The sequence below is a fragment of the Anabas testudineus genome, chromosome 21 (assembly GCF_900324465.2).
Source record: "Anabas testudineus chromosome 21, fAnaTes1.2, whole genome shotgun sequence".
Lineage (NCBI taxonomy): Eukaryota > Metazoa > Chordata > Actinopteri > Anabantiformes > Anabantidae > Anabas > Anabas testudineus.
The window spans coordinates 23,664,474-23,687,213 of record NC_046629.1 but is presented as its reverse complement, the minus strand read 5'-3'; the positions used below and the strand labels follow the sequence as shown (position 1 = coordinate 23,687,213).

Sequence of the window (22,740 nt, the reverse complement as noted above, 5' to 3'; positions counted from 1 at the left end):
ATACAATATGTATATGCAACAATATGCTTTAATAAATGTGATCCTCAACAGTCCTCCCCTGTCAATGTGATCACTCACTTTTAACACATACACATATTACTTGTTATTAAGTCTGGGGTGTTGTCGGTCCCTCTTCATGCACGAATCATGGGCTATTCGTTCCGACAAAAAACATAAATAGAACTAAACTAAACATAACGCTCCTCGTGTGTAAACGTACGATCATAATGTGATGCTCAGCATCTTTGTTCAACAGCATCACCTGAGTTTTATTCATTTACAGCCTCTGCGTTGCAGAAGTCGTGGCTTCCTGTGCGACGACGACGTCACATCCGCTTTGTCGATGCGCAAGTGAACCTTGGAGTGCAATGGCGGCGTGCCGGGGGTCTTCGTCGAAATGGTTTTTCACCCGGGAGCAGCTCGAAAACACGCCGTCCCGCCGATGTGGAGTAGAACCAGACCGAGAGCTGTCCTACCGTCAGCAAGCAGCGAATCTGGTCCAAGATATGGGCCAGAGGCTAAATGTGTATCCTTTGTAAACAACTTATCCCTCGGCACGAAGTAGTGAGTTAGACATGGCGCTAACCGTTGGAGCGGGCCTCTTACCGTTAGCTAATTTTAAAGTGACTGCTGTGATTAGGGAGCATGTTTCCTTATTTCTCATTATGCTTTGTTTTTGCTTTGGTTAAAATGTTGTTGTATTAGTTAATATGCCAATTTAAACATGTAAATCTACGTTTAGCTCTACGCTAATATAGCTGATGCTCACGTTAGCATGCTAACGTTAGCTAGCTAGAAAGCTAGCTGAGGGTTAACGTCTAAAGGCCATTAGCCGAGTTTGCAGCTGTTGCTATCCTCGACTGAAAATCTTACCCTATGACCCGATATAACTCCAACCAAATGTTAGCTTATAAAATAACGATAGATTTCTTTACATCACGTAAACTAATTTAAGTCGCAATTTCAGATCTTCTTGCGGAAACTAAGTCACATGCTAACGTTAACCGCTAACATTTAGAGTGTCGATTAAAACTGACTTTACCGTTTTCCTTAACACATCTTCCAGCTCTCAATTAACAATAAATACAGCTATTGTTTACATGCATAGATTTTATATGCACCACTCTTTCACCAAATTCCATAGAAACGTAAGTATTATGTTACATTGCTTCAGACCTGCAACCTAGTGTCACATATTATATATGGATAAGACAAAAAACTGCATCTTGTAGATAGCATGGCTATATATTTAAAAGTTTTTGTGCTTTTTTACAGATAATCTCTCCAACCACCTTATTTCTGGCTGCAAAAGTGGAAGAGCAACCTCGGAAACTCGAACACGTGATCAAAGTTGCACATGCTTGCCTGAATCCTCAAGAACCGCCTCTAGACACAAAAAGTAATGTAAGTTCAGGACCCCCTCCACACACACACACACACACACACACACACACGCTTTCACTACACTTGTCCTTTAAGTTAAGGTTATCCGTATTAAAGTGTATAATGGGCTGTTCCACATTTCCTGTACTAACAGCCTTATTTTTATCCATCTGGCCACCTAAAAACGCCTACATTAACACTGAAACAAGCCTCTCTGTTTGGAGTTTAGGCCACAGTCGTTAGGGGGATCAATCATTTAATAGACTCATTACAATTGTGTTGTAATGACTGTCTATCAAACTTCAGGCATACCTCCAGCAAGCTCAAGAGCTGGTGATACTTGAATCCATAGTGCTGCAGACCCTTGGTAAGTAGTGGTGACTGGAGTGGATGACTTGAGCGAGAGAGGACTTTGGATTATTATAATTATTTTCACTGGCTTATTTTTATCAGTAAAGAAATAGTGCTGTTAATGACTATTGAATTTATTCACCACAGCCTGTTAAGTGTAATGTTTTATCAATTACTGTGTGGTCAAATCACTATTATCAGTAAATCACATGGTGTCATTCCCTCACTGCTAACATTAGTTGTGCTATAAGTTGTGCTCTAAATAAGGCTTTAGAGAATTTAAGATTTGGCTAATTATATCTCCATTTCATGACAGTGCAACATTTTGTTTTTGCTCACTTAGATATCATATAAATATCACATGTAATTTAATTTATATAATTCATATAACCACTTATATGGTTACAATATTTAATGTTCATGTTTGGGTTAACCATTAATGTACAGCCCTTCAAAACTGTTACATTCCCACTGCTAAATCTGAATCAGTGGACTTAAAAATGAGCACTAAATTTGTTTGTTTTATCATAAAATGCTATGTCATCTCCCAAATGTGTCTGTGTTGAACTCACCTGTCATGTATTCTGTTCCAGGCTTTGAAATTACTATTGATCACCCACACACTGATGTGGTGAAATGTTCCCAGCTAGTGCGAGGTAGAGGCTTCCTTCTTTGCTCTTTGTGCCCTCTGCTCTTCTTTTTCCCACCTCAGTTATGGGTGGGGAGGGGGGTGAAAACCTTGCTGATTTAATGGTTACATGACCACACACCTTGTTCTTTTGATGATCTTTTGAATTTTTCTTTCATGACACAACACATAAACAACAATGTTTAGTGAGACTCACAAGCCAAGTCCAAGACTGAATTGTAATAATTTTGTTAAAAATTCAGTTTAATTTTCTTTTCTCATTTTTTTCCCCCCAAAAAGTTATTTTAACAGTTGCTTAGTTCTAACATATATTTGCATATTTGCCATAGTACAGTATATCAAATATGTATACAAATCAAATGTATTATTATATTACTTATTTTTTAAATTGCTCAGAATGATAAATTTGTCATAATGAATAGTTGTAAAATTATACAAATTCGAGTTTGATCGAGATAAAATAACCATATTTAATTGACAGTATTAAATTATTTCCCAACACTGCCTTCAGGCGTAATAGCCTGCTGTATCCAAAATGTTATATCAGTTCTTAAGTTTTTAGTTTTGGGCTTGGCTTACCCAGTGCCTTGCAGAATAACAAAAAAAGGGAATTATGACAAAATGTTTGTGGCTTACAGAAATGGTAATTATTCTTTCTTTATCGTTTTTCTTACAGCAAGCAAGGATCTGGCACAGACTTCCTATTTCATGGCTACCAACAGGTTGTTATCCTGCCCCTCCTTTGTTGCACTTTGACTGCACACCATAGCTTCCTCTAATGCAGGGTACCCTTTCAGTGTCCAACGGGCCCTACTTGCGCCGGTGGTTGTTGGGACGCTTGCCTCCTTCCCTCAGCTCCCCTCCCTTGTTCAAAGGAAGTGGGACGTGGTGGCTTGTAGCGTTACCGGCCCCGGTCGCAGTGCGGTGTATTGTACAAGGGACCACGTGTTGGCACAGATGGGTTGAATGCAAAATGTGAAGTGTAGTGGTGCGCTTGAAACCCACATGTTTGTTCGGTTGCGAAAAAGTGCATAATTCTAAAAGAGACACTTTGGTAGCCTGAATAGCAGCTAAAGATTTCACAGATGTAAACATTTCTCGTAGAGGTCCTTCCGGTAAGTACCGCAGATTCATTTTTACAATTTTCTTTTTTCACATCCATTTGTTCAAAATGCATTCTCAAATATTTTTTAGCTTGTGCAATATTTGCTTGTCTTTAAATGCACATTTTTTCCAGCTCTACAGTATTCTTACATACATGTAGCTCATGTGAAAGACCTAATGATGACCCATTAAGGACCTGGAGAATATGTAATGTGTATAAGTAAGCCACTGAGTACCTCTTATGTGCTGATCAAAATTTGATGATTATGATTTACCATAAAGTCACGAAGAAATGTCCTGCTTCAAATAGGGTTAAAATCTTGGTCCTTAAAGGGTTTGTTTGAAGTTGTTGGTGGTGGAAAGTAATTGTTAGTGTCTTTGTTTCCAACTGCTTCAAATCATGTAACAATGTCTGGATGCTGATGGTGTTAGAAGTTTTGATGCTGTAGCTGCTGACTGTTCGTGAAGTAGCTCAATACACATAACAAACTAAATTAATGTAGTAGTAAGACTCACTGTTTCTAATGTTTGAAAGGATTTTCAATCTATTGATAAATGTGAATTAGGGGTCAGCCCAGTGCTTGTAAATATTGACTGTGATTGATAATTCTGTTAAAACTACTGCAATATTACAGTCCAGACTCCAGGCATTGTACTTGTGTCGCCACACTAAGTTACCATCCAGTTCGTACTAAATGTGTTAAAAATGTCGTGTTGTGAAGTCATGGCTAGTTGTTTTTTAATAGCCTGCTGCATACTGACAGAAGGTGTCAGTAAAGTGCTGTTAGAGACACATTTTTCTTGAGATTCTTATATACTATATCATTACTGTATAGTATGACATGACACTATTCATTGCTTAAAGGTGAGAAATTATTTAGTTGGTGCCAATATAGATTAACTGAAATATATCAGATTCACCAAAGGTGAACTTGTTCCTACCTTCTTCACAAAGACCCAGAGCCTTTGATGGTGATGTTGAAATGTTTTGGAGCACTTTGTCTTTTAGCTGTTGAGACATGGATGGTAGCCATTAGTCTCTACCAGTATCTTTCATTCTTGCACTTCTCTTGCCATAAAACAGTGTTACATGCATTTAGGTAGGTAGGTTTTTATACCTTAGTCATCGGTGAATTAGCAATGATGTTTCTGAAGCTCTCGGTATTAGGCAAACAGTGTGACCCTGACACTGGCAGCACTGGTGCTAAATTATTTGCAGCCACTGGCTTTATCCATTTTAACACCATCCAAACAAAGAGAGATCTGCACAGACAGGCTTGTAGAGGCAGCCCCTTGTCAGTAAATGGTGTAATAATGCTGTCACCTGGGTGGCCTCAGGGCTCACTGTTTCGTAATAGGCAGATTGCACATGGTTCCATTTCCACCTCCCTTTTGTGGTACACCAACATTTAAACCATCCAAGTTCCTTGAAACATAAATCATTGTGTCATTACATGTTTACTTCTGAGCACACTAGGAATTGTGACCTTGCATTATATAAATCATGGTATTAGATGTTGTCTGTATTGTCACCCAAGTTTGACCTGAGGAACTATCACATTGTTTGATGGGATTTAATATATCAACACAATGAAATTATGGTTTGTTTTGCTAAACGGTGCTAGCAGGAAATTAAAGCTGTCTGCTCCCTTTTCTGTTTTTTTCACCCTCTCTTTTCCATATGTCGGACTAATCGTGACTACAACTGGCCCCCATCAACTTACTCACATGCCCATACACTCACATATATTCACTCTTTCATACACACACTCACATCACTTGCGCATACCCTCACACACTACGCAGTCTACACCTCACTACCTTCTGCCTCCAGTACAAGCCCACAGTGATTGCTTGTGTGTGCATCCACCTGGCCTGCAAGTGGTCCAACTGGGAGATCCCAGTTTCTACTGATGGGAAACACTGGTGGGAGTATGTGGACAGCTCTGTCACTCTCGAGCTGCTTGATGGTGAGTTGAAATGGATATTAGCTTTGATATGCGTTTCATTGAATTAACATTTAACATATTTTGTATATATTTGTTACTGTAAGGTTTTCAGTGTGGTTGTGTTTTGTGAGTATATTTACCCAGAGGAAGCTAATCAAATTCACATATTAATATATTATAATATATATAAATCTAAAAGTTGTTGCATTTGTAAATGTAGCAGATGAATTTGAGGTTATTTGACAGCATTAATGCCTTTTATTTGCAGAGTTGACCCATGAGTTTCTGCAGATCCTAGAGAAGACGCCAAGCCGGCTAAAGAGGATACGCAACTGGAGGGTAGGGTATTTTTATGTGTATATTCTTTTAAACCAGCAAATAGGTTGAGTACCTATTCTGAAAATGATTAGTGTCTGTTGTAAAGGGAAAAATAAACTTCACTTAAGTTTGTAGACATATAGCAAAAAACTTGACTGATGATGATGAGAAAAATAAATCACGATGATTAAAGATCATTTATATGTATAATATTTATGACAATAAAGAAGGTAACCAGTTTACTCCTAAGAAACAAATAAATGTAAGCATAGAGTCCTGTATAATTTGTCCCACTGTTATTTTGAAGCCTCTTGGTCACCGATTTACAAATCTCTTTCTACTGCCTAGGCAACACAAGCTGCTAAAAAGCCTAAGACTGACGCCACCCAGTTGACGGACAGCTCATTTGCTGGACCTTCCATGCTCCAAGGTGATGGCTCACTTCCTGGAGTTTCCTCCTCCAACCCAAGTTTTTCCAAAGCTGGCGCCACGTTCACTGTGCCCATGCCTGGCCAGTCTGCAGGTGCACCCTTGAATCTGGACACTATGGCTGGCACATATAATCCAGCTAGCCACAGTGAGTGGCCCCAGGGCAACCAGAGCCAAGGAGGGTACACTTCCAGCTGTTTAAAACAGGAAGCCCTTGGCATGCCTCACCAAGAGCAGACATTGTCCTTAACCTCCACTTCCACTCTGCTTCAGCATGCTCCATTATACAGGACTGAGAAAACAATAGACTTCAATATTGTCAAACAGGAACACAAAGGAGCTGGTGGGGGTGGAGTGGGAAAGCATCTGCCCCCATCTCAGTCCACCTACCCTCCACCAGCTCATCCTCCTCCACCACAACCTTCTCCTGCTCAGAAGCTGTCTCTGGACAAATACAGAGAGAAACATGCTACAGAGCTGACTGTCCCTGCTGAGAAACGCAGGCAGGAGCAGCATGGAGGAGTAATGGATTGCGATATGAAGGGGGAGATGTCTGCTTCCTCTTGTTCAACCTATGCACCATTATCTATGAGCCAAGTAGACCATAGAAAACATTCACAGCCACACCAAACACCCCATGGAGGTGGTGGTGGTGGAGGCAGCAATACAGCCTCCCCAATGAAAATTAAAGTCCCTTCTTCAGCTTCAGGGCAAGACAGGCGTCATCAGAGTGACAAACGGGACAAAGGCTCGCTTAAACTCCGCCTGGCTGTTCCCGGCTCTGGTGGGAGCACCCAGCTGGATAAAAGTGGACAGCCAGGCAAAGATGAACTTAAGATGAAGATAAAAGTTGCATCATCAGAGCGCCACAGCTCATCAGATGAGGGCATTGCAGCCAACAACAAGAGTAAACATTCCAGCCCTCTGGTTGGTAAGGAGAAACATCGTGGAGCGGAGCACAACCTCCATCGCCACCACAAGCACAGTCACCCTCACACACACAGTGGCAATGGACGAGGAGGCCCTGAGGGTCCAGGTGGCGGAGGATGCCTGCTACGGGGTCCTCCAGGCCTGGTCAGCATGGAAGGGACAACGCTTGCTCCTCCAGGATCGACCTCTTTGTCTTCATCGTCATCACGCAAGAGGGCATACCCTGATGCCAGCCACAACCACCACCCTCCCTCCTCATCATCTACTTCCTGCTCCAAAGTGAGCAAAATCTCCAAGGGTGGCTCTGGTGCTGCAGGTACTTCATCTTTTTCTTCCCCCTGTTTTCCCCTTTGCTCCTCTCCTGTACTGCAGTGTGTCTCATCTGGCTTGCAGCTCTTTGGCTAACCTCCCTGCCTCCCTCCCTCCTCCTTCTCCTTATTCTTGTTTCTCCTCCTCCCCTCCTGTCACACCCAGGTGGGCTGCGGACCTCTCAGCAGTACCCTCCTCCTAGTGAATCGCCACATGAAGTGGGAGAGCAGAGACACTGAGTCCACAGGTCTGCAGCCATGGTCAGCACATGGAAATGGCAACAAACTACACACAGTTGAGACTTTGAAGACTATGCTCACCTCCTTGTTAAGTGCCCTAGGAAAATAACTCTTTATGTGATGATAAAACCCTTTACTGAAAGGCAGAAAAAAAACTTACCTGCAAAAATATGAAAAGTAGTGTTGGACTTACTGAGAGATGAGATATGAAAAATTATGCTTCCTGACTGTCACGTTGCTGGGCTGTGACGCTAAGCCCCGTCTTTCCGTTAGTGTGTTGAATTGCTGCTGGTTCTCCTTCCTCCTCAAATTGGTCTTGGAATGTGCAAGGGTGGGTCGGGTGGGTGGCTATGTATGTGATGAGGATGGGTTGAGTGTCTGTTTTCATCAGGGGCAAAAAGCCCTTTCCTACGTTTCAGATCTCACCATGGGAAAACGTATTACAAAGTACTATAAAAGGCATAGAAGGTGCACTTTCTTCATTTTCTGCCTCAATTTTTTTTTAACAAGTAATTTGATTGAATCACATTTCAGCCATTGGATGGAGGAAGCCAATGGCCAGCTGGAGATGAGTTCAAGTTATGTTTGCTGGCATTCCATTTAGTACTGTTGATGGATGCAATTTTCTTTTAGGTGTAAAGTTTCATCTCCTCAATTACTTTCTTGTCTTGATTTCATTTTATACTTGAGTACTGTGTATGATTTGCATGTTTCAATCATCAAAGGGATTTAAAGGAGAACGCATACTTACTGTTTACAGGAAGTGGAGATCAATGTACATACATTTTTGTATGTTTAAAGAAAAAAAAAATCTATACCATGACTACTCAGGTTTGGAGCTGCTTGTAAGTATAACAAGATAACTATAATACCTATAAAAGACTATTATTTTGTTCATCCACTATTTCGTCATCTTTGGGTAAATGATTGCGTTCCAGTGGTGTGTGTGCTTCTTACAGCCTTCCTGCAGAGGGGGCTGTACTGTGCTTTTCCATCACAGGAAATCATCAGTTGATGTCATTAGCAAAACAGGCACATCTAACACATCCTTACACATCAGAGAAATGCAATTTATACCAAATATAGTTTTCATTTTTCTTTCTTTTATGTTTTTTTGGACCTAGACCTTAAGCTGAATTCCAAAGGTTGTGCCTAAAAAGAGAAAAAAAAAACCTGACAATGACAGTAGTAGTGTGCTATTAAAGTTTACATAATGCTTTTTAATTTAAATTACATACAGATATTGTCCAATCGACCATTAACAGGGTACTATTAAGACAAAAACAAATGTATTTGCTCTTTCCATCCCAGTAACAGTAACCAATTGGCCATATGCAAGATGAGCTGCTGGGCATGTTGGAAACCTCAAGTATCTGCATAAGGGATGTGCTTGATAGGTTTTATGTCACTCATCCAAACACTTTTCATCACTTTCATTAAACTGTTGTTCTAAAGTATTGACATGACCCAGTGTCTGCTGTTTGTGACTGGGTTACTCATTTATTTTTAGAGTGTGCATAATACTTATTGAATTCATTGTCTGCACCCTCATTAGGAGTTTAACCGTTGGGCACAGAACAAACACAGTTGTGGACAAACAAGTATGAGCCACTCTTCAGTTTTTTGTTGTTTTTTTTTTTTTTACATTTCAGTAACATAAATAAACTATAAAGTTGCCACTATCCAACATGGTATAAATTCTGGTTGTTGCTGTCATTTTATTAGTAGCCTTTTGCTGCAATCTGTGTAAGCCCACTCTTACACCACTTTCTCTATGACTCAAAAGAAAACTAATGGGCACTAGTAGTTCACATTGGCACAGGAAGGGGCTTATAAAATGATATGACACATACAGTACATTAAACACTTTAACAGAATCTGAATATGCCAAACAACAGAATGTAAAATTAAAACATTTACAAGATTGGCACATTAATAAGTCTGTAGCAAAAATCTGTTATAAATCTTCACATTTAAAAGGTTATTTCAAAGTGAAATGTACAAAAGTGCTTCTTGTGTAGCTAATTTTAAACTCAAGTTGAAGAGAGATACTTTTAAATGTAGTTTCTATGTGGGACACATGCCTCATGCCATCTCTTAGTGTAGTTCTTTATTAACCACACAGTCCTGAGTGGCCGCAGCAGGTCTTTTTCTGGGTTTCCCAAGAGTTCGCTGCACTTTCAGTTTTCGAGATGAATGAATGCTTCAGGAGCTGGTCTGCAGACGGCCGCAGTCTCTGGTCACTAGAGTTGTGAGAAAAATTTAATTTAGGGAATTAATCAATATAATATATAACTGTTAAGTACATTTTCACATTGTTTTAATTTGCCAAACATTCAACAAGACAAGACAGGCTGGAGAACAGATCTCACCTCGTCAAGCAAGATTTTACAAAGTCTTTAGCGTTATCTGAGAATCTTTCTGGTAAGGAGGGCATCAACCCTCTTTGAGCCCCAATGTAGAACATGGCAGCCATCTTGTCCATGTGTGCCAGTGGTGGTTTCCCTGTTGCCATTTCAAACACTGTGCAACCAATGCTCCATATATCTGACTTCCTGCCATATCCTGCCTCACTGATGACCTAAAAGGTAGAAAAGGGGCCAATTAAAGCTTAGACCGCCATTTAACAAAGAGTCGTCCTCATGAACGAGAAGACCACGTCAATGAATTATATTTTCACCTCTGGTGCCATCCAGTAAGGCGTGCCATGGACAGACTTAAGCAGGTCTCCACTGTTGCTAGCAGTGTGGTTCAGGCAGCTGAGACGGCGCGCACAGCCAAAGTCAATGAGCTTGATGATACCATTGGGCATCAGCATGACATTGTTTCCCTTCAAGTCACGATGAATTACCCTGTTTAGGTGAAGATAGGCCACCCCTTTCACGATCTGATGTGTGTATAGCGCCAGGACTCGTTCTGGCAGAGGACCAAACCTGAAAGTGTATTGAAGACATAGTAAAGAGGTTATCATTAAGCCCCGTGCTGGTGCTTGGTCCTAGATAAGGTATTCCATCAGACCTCTGGCCTTGTTTGAAATCAACCTAACCTGTGAAGGATGCTCGCGATGGATCCTCCTGGGATGTATTCCATAAAGATTGAAACCACATGCTGATAAAGCGAGGTCCCCAGGAAGCCCACAATGTTGCTGTGTCTTAGGGTTTTAAGTAGCTCTACTTCCTCTTGCAGACGAGTGTACTCTCTCTTTGCAGCACCAGGGTCAGAGGTATCCAGACACACCTGCTTCACAGCTACCAGCTGGCCCTGGCTGGTTAAGCCACAGTAGACCTGGTAAGAAGGTAGCAGAGTTAGTCAGAGTGCCATGCTTTGGATATATATATGTATGTATTTGGCTATGGTTGTATAAATAGATTATACCAATTTTGTGGTAGAAATAATGACTAAGGAGGTAGGCGTGCCACTACAATGACATTGCTGAGTCTTTTTTCTTAGACTTGGATGCGCTATTGGCTTTAATTTGTTATGGTGAGTTGGCATACATACTGTCCCATATGCTCCTCTGCCGAGTACTTCACCCTTGGTCCACGTGATAGTGTCATCTGCAACTAAAGAGCCAATCATAGCCGCACTGTCCGTTGAATCAACCTGCAAATACAATGAACGCTAAGCAAAGTAACTGAGTGTGTGCATGCAGGGTGGTGGTTGATTAATAACCACATGTACATTACTTATTTCTCCTCATTAACTGAGGTGAGGTTGGTTGCTAATCCAACCATTTATTCCTCATCCTCAAACTCTTTTCTCTTAAAGAGACGAGCTATACTTTGTGAAAACACTTCCAATAAAGTACCTATTCTATCTGCCCATCTGCTTTCCATGCAGGGGATTAAACTGGTCTCACTGGTCTTAAACAGGACTGGCCCTCTCCAGCATAATTATTGTTTCTTGGCTTAAAACATCTCAAACATCAATATAATTTCAAAATGCTACATTGATATGGATTGAAGAGTTTACCCTAAATCATTCCCTCTTACAACTTATGTCATGGGGGTGTCATGGCCCAAACATTTATTTTGCACAGGAGATACTGTATGGTGGATGCCCATGTTGAAGCAACCCTGGACAGTGAGGGGACACTTTGGCTACTGGGACAGAACTTGAAGTCCTCATGTTACAAAGCTCACTGTCTTTTTGGTGTAACTAATAAGTAAGAAATACAAGAAAAGCTGAAATAAAATCAACATTTAAGAAGAGAAAAAGACATTTTGCTTGCCCTCCCAAAAAAAGACAGTCCACCATAAATCCTTAAATATGTGGCACTGTGATAAAATGAGTTAAAACTGTTGTTACATGTGGAGTTCATCGACATTATGATGAGGACCTTTCTCTCTTTAAATTTTGTTTCTTAATCAAAATCTTTACCTCAGAAAGAATATCTCTTCCTGGGCCTTCTTCCCTGCTGGGCGTCTTTTTGCTTGGTTTCAGGTTATCAGAACATGGGCCTATGGTAACATCCCTCTCATCCAATGAGATCAGCTCCTCAGCCAAACATTGCAGAAGGTCATCTGTCAGTGGCCCATCGCCCACCTCATCCAGAAACTTCTGGTAAACTGGTGACACAATGGCGTTGCTCTTGGTGCTGCTGCTTGAAGATGTCCAAGTGTTGATCTTCAGCTGGTTTTGATGTAACACATGTTCAGGAACAGCTCCGTTTAGGTTTCCCCTTGATGAATTCACACTTGTTTCTTGTTTATTCACGTGCATGTGACTATAATCCTGCTCAAGTGCAGCATGAGGTGACGTTATTGGCCCAGTCAGTGTTTTGTCATCAGGCTGTAATGTTTCAGACCCGTATTTAGAAAGAGCCTCCTCTATGGTAGATAAGATGTGGTCTTCAGCCTTTTCTTCAGCATCATTATGATAAATCTTTTCATGTTCAGAGAGAACTAACTCCACCTCCAGCTTAGGCATATTGTCTGTTTTAGAAGTGCCTTTCCTTGGTACAGCTGTGAGGTGAGCTTTTGCTCTAGGGGACACAAGTTTGGCTTTGTTTTTTGGTAGAACCACCATTGTCTCCCTTGGGCTTTTCCTCAGCTTGCAGTGAGGTTGTTTCGAAGGTCTGTGTTTGGCCCTGTGGGACTGTCGTGGCTTCCTGGACAGAGAAGACTGGACTTGTCTATCTGTTTTCACACAGGTGCTGGAAACCCGAAGGTTATCATAGACGGGACCAGCAAACATCTCATAGATGGCTGGTCCTTCATCCTCATTCTGTATCTGCTGAAACATGTCTTTGTAGGTGACGAAGTCCACAACAGATTTTGATCTTGGCGCCCCGGCTACAGTGACTTTCTTTAAGGTCCGGGCGCTATTCAGCTCCCTCACTGGTGTGTACTGTTGAGCTCTGTTGCTGCTCAACTTCTCAGGATTTGTCCTTTTGTTCTGCGGATGGTCAATAACCTTCTTCCTTGGTGACGGCTTGCCAGTGTAACAATGAGCACCAACAGATTTAAGCTTTGCTTTGACTTTAGTTACAGTAACCGCTTTACTGCTAATAATCGTCTCTGGGCTTTTGGTGCTTTTCTCTTTGACATGTGTCAGTCTGCTTTTGGACTTGCACTGACTCATGATGCCTTGATCTTTGTGTGCCAGTATGTTGAAGGACTGATTAGTTTGATTATTTGCTCTTAGTTCACAGTTCATACCGGTTCTTCTCTCACTGTTCTGGGCTGGTTTTAAGGTTTTCTCATCTCTCCTGGGATCCACGTGAACAGCAGAAATAAGCAAATATGTTTTCCCCACATCAGTGCAGGGTTTTAACTTTGCATCCTCAGCATTCCTAAGGATTTGTTCATGTACCTGGGACTCTTGAGAACAGGAATCCTTCATTGCTTTTTCCGTCTGTCTTAAATGGTGCAGTCCATCTTTGTCATTAGCTGTAATTCCATGAATAATCGCACTGTCAGGTTCTTTAGTGCAGCCCACACTGTGGTTTTCATCCTTGGACCCTGATGTGATTTCATTCACAGAGCCTTTAATATAATTTATGCTGTCATCTTGTTTTGCAAAGTCACATTTCATAACGGAATGTCTGTCAGCGATGCAGAGAAGATCACTCTCATCACGACCCAGATTATGTGCTGATCTGTGGATCGGTGGAAGGTGACCGATCTTTGACTCAATATTAAAATGTAGTTTTGTCTTCCTGATCAAATCAGCTTTAGTGGTGTTCACGTCCTTCAAATGTCGCAAAAGTCTGTCTTCTGAAGATCTCTCCTTTATATCCCTCTCATCTTCTTCATCGTCATCCTCAAGGTCCATGGAGCTCTGGGTGCTGCTGCTGCTGCTGGACCCACTCTCCTCACTACCACCCTTAGTAGTGAGGGGGCTGCCCCAGGACGGCCTCTCTCTCCTCAAGCTAGTCCCAGACGAGAGGGGGCTCTGGCTGATGGGCTTTAAGGGAACATGGTGCCTTACTACTGGCAGAGCTGCACTGTTTCTGGGCCTTCTGTTGAGAGGGGCCAAAAGCTTGGGTGTTCTGGGGTGCAGAGCTGACAAGAGACCCTGTGGACACTGCAGGGAATAAGGATATTTATGGTAACTCTGTGATTTTCACTGGCCAGACAAACAAGGATGAAAATATAAGAAGACTCACCTTTTGATCATTTACAGCATTGTGAGAACCGAGGCCTGCAGACAGGACGGGATTATGAGTTTAAATAAACAGTCACAAACGTATCATCAGTGAGCCAAAACACTTTGATAGCACTAAAAATAAACGAATCAGCTGCCATTATCTCATTTGGAGGTCTACTGTGTCAATGTATTGTGCATTTACATACGGATCTGGATGTGTGCCCTGGCCTGTGTCATAATGTCTGAGGACAGTAGCGGTTCCATGATGCTTGGGGCTGATTGGCTGAGCTGGCTGGGCTCAGCAACAGAAAGCAGGCCGGGAAGGGATTGTGATGCAGCAACCACACTTTTTGTTCTCTGCCTGTGAAGGACAGAATCAAAATGTTAGGATTTTGTCCAACTGTCACATTTCTGTTGAAAAGTGAAATAATAAAATATGGATAGACAATAAGTTGGATCTTAATTGCAAGAAAAACACTTAACAATGCTTTTCTTTTTACTTTATCCCTTTGTGTTACACCTAAGCTGCTATAAGTCAAGGGGATTTGAAGAGTGGGGGTTGGGAACCTTGCCAAAGTAAATGTGTTCAAAGAGAGTTAAACAGTAACCAAACTCCAGCTCCAAGTCTTGGCTTGTGTCCACAGAATGTGGTTTACAGTGTGTGCTGTCATTTTGATAAAGAGGAAGCAAGAAGTGCTGCGCTGTCAAGGACACATGGAAAGCTATAGGTCAAAATATTATGTCGATGCTTTTATGATGTAACATCAGATGTGTAGTGCAGCTGCCACAGTGCATGCACCTGTGTCGAGGGGGTACAGGTACACAGGAGGTCCTTGGACTCAGCAAGCCACACGAGGGAGCAGGATCTATATGGCTCCACCGTCTGCTGTGGTCTCTCATGCTCGGCAGAGATGAACCTTCTCTGCTGAGGATAAGCAGGGACAAAGCAGAAAAGTTACTGTATGTAGTTAATGTTGCCTCAGAGAGGAAGGAAGTATAAATATACTTAGGGCAGATATGCTCATTAACCACATTATAATGAGAAGAAAATTACAAAGAGATTTTTTTTTTTTTGTGCTGAACTGAACATAATGCCAAATGCCTCATTTCCTTCACTCTCTGTTTCTGGAAGCTGATGCTATGAAATTAGAGACCTGCTCAAAGACCTTTATTCTCCTTGGAGAGCTTGGACTTGATTCAGTGCTGAGAGCTCCACATAAGAGACAATGAGCTGATTCACCAAAGCCCTCTCTCCCCCGTCTCTGTGTTTCTAACCTGCTTGGGCAGAACAGGTTGTCCTCTGGACACAGTGACAGGTGCCTGCGTACAGGTCTGTGAGCGTAACCCGAGAGGACGCTATTCTGCTGTTGGTGTAAAAGTGAGAGGCAGTTGTTGACTATAGCCTGAGGAGTGTGTACTGTGCAAGTGAGGGGGGGGGAGTGTTTGCTGTAAACGCACAACTGTTTGTGGTTACGTATGAACAGAAGTCGATGTGATATCAAATGTCAGCACAGTCTATAAGATCAACTGTTCCTATGTAGTGTTATTAATTAATAGTATGTGATAATTTTTATGTGTGTGTGTGTGAGAGAGACAGAGAAAGATTGAGAGACATCATCCTGCCCACCTGCTTCCCCTCCCCGCGTCCTGGTAGGCTTGCCTGATGTCTCCCAGTGTTTCCATGGCGTTTCGGAGGCAATGGGGGATCCCCTTATCTGGTCCACACACACACACACACACACACACACACACACACACACACACACACCATTCTTAAAACCATTGTGTTTTCAGTTCACAGTTACACACTAATATGACCTATAACGTTACATTCCTGCCCTGACAGAAGCCAAATTTAGTTGTCAAAGAAAAAAAAAAACTTTTTCATGAAGGTTCACGAAGCCTAAAACAACAACAACAACAATAAAACACTATGTGATCATCTGGGACAGTTGACAGACTGCTCACATTTCACACTCGCCACAGACAGAACAATGGCATTACCTGTTTCTGAGTCTGGTCGTCCTCTCTCCTCTCATTTCGAGATCACATTTGATTCCTGTCTCTGTGAATCGCTTTATGTCTCCACACTTGAGTAAAAACCAATGATCTCAACTATTCGGCATTTTCTCTCTGCATTCTCTAAGCGTCTTATTAGTCTCCTGTAGTGTGTTTGTTGTTGTTGTTGTTGTTTTATCCTCTCTGTGACCCGACCACGCTGCTGTGGCTGAAGATGGGCAGGCAGGCTCGCATGGTGAGTGAGACCCCTCCCATCCAGTCCCGCCTCCCCGCACTGCCCTCCCTTTAGAAAGTGATTTAACCTGAAAGTCAATTTGAGATTCTGACCGTTTAAAAATTACTAAGACTTAGTGTAATTGTCCTCTACCAGGCCACTCTACGAAATCAAATCACTCCAAAGGATCAGTAGTTTAACATTTATAGCAGTGAAACCACAGGAATCACTGACTGAGTTCTTACCTTGGCTGAGACCTTTATGATGGGCCGATAGACGGAGGCACTCCGGAGACTGGAGAACTTCCTGGAAAGAACGAAGTGAGCAATTCATTATTTATACAAGTTCTGCAGGAGCTCAGAGGGATCTCTGTGGCTTCTTGTATTTTTATGTTTATTAGGGAAATCAATCAATAATTAAGCCATAAAACTGTGCGGCTGCCAAATAACAAAAGTGTTTATCTGTTGTCTGTCGCTTATCTGTTGGAGTACAGGAGCAAAGCTCTAGATTAGATATAACACCCAGTGTGGACGTTTGCTCTGATGATGTGTCGTCAGTAGACTTACCACAGTGCATGTACACACTTGTGTGTGTGTGTGTGTCACTAAATGTCTGAGATAGATTTGCAGTATCTTTATTTACCCTTTTCCTTTCCTATTAACCACCTGCTCCTCCCCTCCAGCTAACCAGCTGCCCACCCTGCCTGGTTCTTCTATCACATTACGGTATTATGGAAGTTACTCAGAGCACCCCTCCTCACACACACACACATAAACACACACACACACACACACACACACACACACACACACACACACACACACACACACACAAACAGTACACATGCTTATCTAAACAGACAGTTACGGCTGACATGTATTTGTCTTCTGGGTGACCACTCACTGCCAGTTTGCCGGCGTGTGTCTGTTAATTGTGGCTGCTTAAGAGCTGCAGCCACAGTCTGCACTCAAACGCACATAAAAACACACTTAAACACTTAAATGCAGCACAGACCGTGCTTGACAGGTTCAGTGGATTCGGTGCAGCGTGGCTGAATTGGTCCAACATCGTACAGAAAAAAGAAATGACTAAACTTATCATTCATCATATCACCAAGTTTAGTTGTCATCACTGTAGAATGTAAAATCTGGACCTTTTCAATCAATCACTGTTTAGAAGCGCTCCAGTGCTCCAGAGCCTTGACATATTGACGGCGTGAAGTGACATTTTCCATCATTTTCTTCTACAGTGGTTTGACATTTATCACTTACCCCGGTGTGGCTGTTTATCCGCTGATTAGGATAAAGGCTGTCAGTGTCCAACTCTATGTCCGAGTCTTCCAGCTCTGAGTCCAAATCCTGACGTGGGTTTGTGGTAAATGCTATGGGTGACCCAGCTGCAGGATCTGCACAGAAGCAGAACTAAACTGAAGCTATACAGGTGTGTAATGTCACTTGATACAGTCAGGAGCAGAGCTGGTCCAGACCCTATCTCATGTTGGGATCCATAGGATCAACACTGCTGCGCCATGTGAGGTTTACACAGGGTGGGCGGTTAGAAGCAATACAAAAACAAATTGTTCTATCTTTGTTTACTTGTTTCTGTCTCTAATATAAACTCTGACTCACACACTCTCTTGTAGGATCTTAGCCGTGTGGCCGCTCACACATACACAAACCTCTCTTACGCCTTCCCACATAAGTGCAGGCTTTGAGTGCGACTGCAGAGGTTTTACTGAGAAAAACAGGATTATGAATGAACTTTGGCATGCTGTTTGTGTGTGTGTGTGTGTGTGTGTGTGTGTGTGTGAGTGACAGAAAGAACTTGTGTGTGCTCGTACATAATCATGAATAGGGGGAGGTATTCCGAGGTGTGTGCATGTTCCCGCGTGCTGCGTGCAGGCTTTGCATTAAACGCACAGTCACTTAAGTAACTGATCAACGAATCAGTAACTAGTGTGAGGCTGTTAACGTGAGCAGTGTGATCACTCATTTGACATCACTTCCATTTGTTAATTTGATGTAATGAGCAGGAGATGACACGAAACAATGAAACTTTTTTAAAACTGTTTTTTAAAAGATGCCTGCACATATAACTAAAGTCTCATATTATTTTAAGAAAACCGTACCATGCAGGTGTGCAGGATCACTTTACAAAAACCTTCTTGCAACTTGCACTTAGATTACAACAAGCATTTTGTAAGAAACTTGAGAATGTAGAAATAACTGTATAATCCTTATTTTTCCAAAGCAGATCACATGAACAGATGGATCAAAGATAAAAATGTTCTCACAGCTTTAAAGCAGCATTAGGAGATTTTTTAGCTACTTTTTGGCAGCAGAAAAATACACAACATTAACAACACATCAATGGCAGACACAGAGCAACGTTAGCAAACTTTAGAATTGAAGTTTTTTGCTGCCTGGTGAATATATAGTTTTTTTATAAGTTAGCGGCTAATTCACCAGATGTGTGAGGCTGGCCAGGCGGCAGATTGACTGAAAACAGATGCCTGCTGGGGCTGAAAATGTGGCCATGTGCAGTGAAACAGAACCACAACATTAAAGCTGCGTACATAAAATCAAAATAACAGGCGGAACAATGCGAAATAGAACCACAGAGCTGGTGATTATTCTGTGTGGGTTGATCACTGCCTCAAACATCACACAATTCATTTCATTCACTACTCGTTTAAAAATACCGAACAATACTGAGTCTATGCCCCCTAAGACTTCCCAACTGACCTGTTCTTCCTCTGTGTGGGTTTGACTGAAGAGTGTGTGTCAGCGTACATGTGTGTTTTTGCACACCTGTGTGATTTAGGGCCTCGGCCAGCATGTGAACGATCTCCTCCTTCAGTGGACTGTTGATGCTTGCAGCGAAGTGGAGCACAGAACAGCCGTTGTGGTCTTGTACCTGCAGGTCACTGGTTACATTTTAAGACAGAATATGTAGGAGTGGAAAGTTATTTCAGGACTTTTGTTTCCCTGTTACATACAGAACATTTCTTTTTTCTGTCCCAATCGAAGCAACAACGTCTTATTTGATGCAAACGCCACATCAAGTCTTGTTGCGATGCTCCATAAAATCAGTGCATTTTAATTCAGTATCTCAGCTCCTGTGTGTGGAGCTGCTCTACGCGTCTTATACAGATACACAGATACACATGTTTGTCTTACGCAGACAGTTCCAGCAGTTCCTTGACCACTTCCGCAGGTCTGTGTTCCCATGGCAACCACTGTGCCATACCCTCAAACAGGTCGATGTCCCTGACAGCAAGCATCACAGGTGTCGCACCGTCACTGTTAGGAGCATTCACATCCACCCTGTCTGTCTGAGCCTGAAACACGCAGACAGACAAAATCAATACCTAAACCTATATATGATAACTATATTTGTCCTAAATAAGAAAAACACACAACCTTTTTTTTTTCCTTTAGTTTGTTTTCAGGGACTATAATGAGTATTTCTTAGCAACAATAAATATTCAGAACTTTGTTCAGAATAAAAAAAAAGCTTAAGTTTAGCTAATATATTGGTTTTTAAAGTCGGATAGGTCAAATCTGATTGACAGTAGCCATGTATGTTAATGGCTCCTGCTACATCCTGATAGGTGCACAGAAGTCAGAGGAGCGCAGATACACATAATACAGGCCTCTTATGAAATACTGAAAGTTTTTAGATTTGTTTTTTGGGCCTTAATCAACATATTGATTTCAGGATTGGAATGAAATTGAGTTCCACACACTGATGTTTTCCATGTGCTGTATCCGCACACTGAGCTGTCACTTATTATTTTAATTGTGCTGGTTATTCAGACTGACTGAAAGGTCTCACAGTTCCAGCTACACAAAGTCATACAAGGACACACTGAGATTGGCAGACCTGGTTTTGACCTGGTCTGCTTGTGACTCAGGAATGTGTTTTCAGTCCAACCAGCCACCACATTACTGTTGTAAGTTGTTCACGTTACTAATATTACATCACATTATTAGATACATTTTTTGTTTAAGAGGTTTGTAAATGTTGTCATTCAAGGATCTGAATGAAACGAACCATGTTCCTGATCTAATATAGCTTTACATCACAACACAAACAGAACACCCCGTGGTGTTGTTGCTCACAAGGGAAGTCCTTTAACACTTGAGTGGGAGTGTTTGTTTGTTTGTGGGAGCTTTACCAGCAGGTGCTGTAAGGAGTGCAAGTCCCCCTGCCAGGAAGCCTGCAGCAGCTGTGCTTGGGGAGGCAGATGAGGCCTCGTCATCCAACCTAACACTTTTCCCCTGAGCTCGGGAGAGCTTATGTGGAGCGCTGTCTGCCGGCTACAGTCACACAAGGTTAAATCAGCCCCGGTCTTCAGCAGCCGCTGCACCGCCTTGTAACAGCATCACAGAGAAAAAAGGGAAGCTTTTAAGAGTGTCGCTTTTTGAAGACGTCTCCATAGCTGAATAGCTACTGTGACCTATTTAACTTCACTAGGGATGGTGGGGAGTGTCTTCCCTGTGGGGCCACCGTGTTACCGGTGAGGCATATGATTGTTTTGAACACGGCTCCCCCAGAGGATGCGGGGAGGAGCTGCGTTAAGAGGAAGATTTAGGTCATATGGATCTCAAATACACTTAAACACTTCGATATTGTTAAGATAAATAAAAGCTCTCATGTGGCAGAGGTGTTTCTTCCCCCACACTCATACCCCTGACCTTTCTCAAACGTGTACCTGTAGGAATTTGCAGTGAGTGGACTGACATTGGATCTGTTAAATAATATAATGGCTAGGTTACCTCAGTTCAACTGTGATTGTGAAACAACAAACATCCCGGTGCCAAATTCTCTCTCTATCTCTTTCCCACACACACACACACAGATACAGTAACTTACCTCAGTCATGCCTTTTCGACAAGCGGTTATAAGCGGAGCGTGTCCTTGCTCCTCCACATCCCTGGTGTCAGAGACCTCCAGCCCCTCCTGAGCATCCACTTGTTGTCCAAGGCTCGCCACTAAAACCTCTTCATTTTCCTCCACCTGCTCTCTTTTCAGCATCTCTTCAGCACCACACCACCTTTTCCCTGTCTTCTCACTCCTCTCCATAGTTCCCAGGTTTCCTGCCAGATCAATGTGAAATAAATATGACGAGAAGTTCAGAGTCTGGGCTGTGAGTCAGACTAGACTTCAGCTATTTTGGATTTTACGTGTGGGGGACAGAGCTAATTATTGCAGTCACCGCACTGTTATTTCTAACTGACGTCTTTCAGTTCGGTGCCTTCAGCAGCCTGTTTATTTGTGCATTCATTACTATGATGTTATCGCTGTGATGAGTCTCTAATGATCCATGGCTCCCTGCAGACGCAACACAGAGGCCCTAATAGGAATAATTCCCTCCCATTATAACTGCTGATGAGTCACCACAATATACATAGATACATAATGGTGTATTAAACGAGTTTGCCCACAAATTATAATCCACATGCACAGGTGCAGGAGCGCACATACATGTGACAGTGTATGAGTTTAATATTAAGATGTCCTCTGAGGGCGGATTTCCCCTCTGGTTTAATGTTTGCCAACAGACAACAGTCAAGATGGCTGAAGTGTCTAACATATGAACATGTTTGAAATCTTTACTTACTGCGGTGACGTCATTTCATCTGTTTTATTCCCTGATGAACTGATCCAGCTTCGTCATATGTGACCTTCTGTGGACATTTGACAAACAAGCCTTTGATCCCCTCTAACAGACTGTCCACTCTAGTGTTTCACCTCCTTTCTTCTTCTTTTCCCCCCCGCACGCCTCCTGCTGTACGTTTACACTTGGTTGCCTTGGAGATCAGTCAGAAAGACAGGCAGACACACAGACAGGCAGTGGTTTTCAATATCAGCAGCCTGTTTGTTACTTGGCACATTAAGACAAAGTGAGACCTGGAACATCAGTGTTTGCCAATAGGAACATATTCTACAACATACTCAGACTATTTAAATAATTCAAAATAATGGCAGTGCTGTGAAACAACATTGGACCCCATCCTGATTTCTTCTTCTTTTTTATTTATTAACCTGTTTCAGATTTAAAAATACAAGTTTTAAATGATAATAGTATTTTTGAAGCAAACATTCTGATATAATACAACTTAAAGTAAGGCCTCAAATGAAGGAGATAAAATGAGTTTGGGCCTGAATTGGCTTTTAGGTTCAGGACACAGTTACATTTTAGGGTTTATGTGACTTTTTGCTTGTGTTTTCTCAGGCTACTGTTCTTTT

The 22,740-nt window shown here is 42.1% G+C and overlaps 2 protein-coding genes across 4 annotated transcripts; one reads left to right on the top strand and one right to left on the bottom strand.

The window, feature by feature from the left end:
- The first annotated feature begins 347 nt into the window (after positions 1–347).
- ccnt2a (cyclin T2a) lies at positions 348–9,118 on the top strand. Of its 3 annotated transcripts, XM_026375928.1 has the most exons (10): positions 348–526; positions 1,067–1,148; positions 1,276–1,404; positions 1,690–1,750; positions 2,328–2,390; positions 3,060–3,105; positions 5,294–5,457; positions 5,705–5,775; positions 6,103–7,429; positions 7,588–9,118. In XM_026375928.1, exons 1-10 carry the CDS (start codon positions 369–371, stop codon positions 7,659–7,661), a joined length of 2,175 nt encoding a protein of 724 aa, XP_026231713.1. In that variant the 5' UTR covers positions 348–368; the 3' UTR covers positions 7,662–9,118. The 3 variants fall into 3 exon arrangements, 2 of the variants coding, with proteins under 2 accessions (XP_026231713.1, XP_026231712.1); XM_026375927.1 differs by having other exon boundaries at positions 6,103–9,118; XR_003299794.1 differs by lacking the exons at positions 5,705–5,775; positions 6,103–7,429; positions 7,588–9,118 and having other exon boundaries at positions 3,060–3,498; positions 5,294–5,429.
- On the bottom strand, positions 8,861–22,247 carry map3k19 (mitogen-activated protein kinase kinase kinase 19). Its single transcript, XM_026375884.1, has 18 exons — positions 22,112–22,247; positions 21,364–21,587; positions 20,666–20,860; positions 19,665–19,825; positions 19,296–19,411; positions 17,757–17,890; positions 16,731–16,791; positions 16,257–16,286; positions 15,880–15,967; positions 15,052–15,177; positions 14,459–14,613; positions 14,272–14,306; positions 12,042–14,180; positions 11,163–11,264; positions 10,708–10,946; positions 10,342–10,594; positions 10,034–10,242; positions 8,861–9,904 (listed from the first exon to the last, which is right to left on the bottom strand). Exons 2-18 carry the CDS (start codon positions 21,571–21,573, stop codon positions 9,775–9,777), a joined length of 4,383 nt encoding a protein of 1,460 aa, XP_026231669.1. The 5' UTR covers positions 21,574–21,587; positions 22,112–22,247; the 3' UTR covers positions 8,861–9,774.
- Positions 22,248–22,740: the final 493 nt, after the last annotated feature.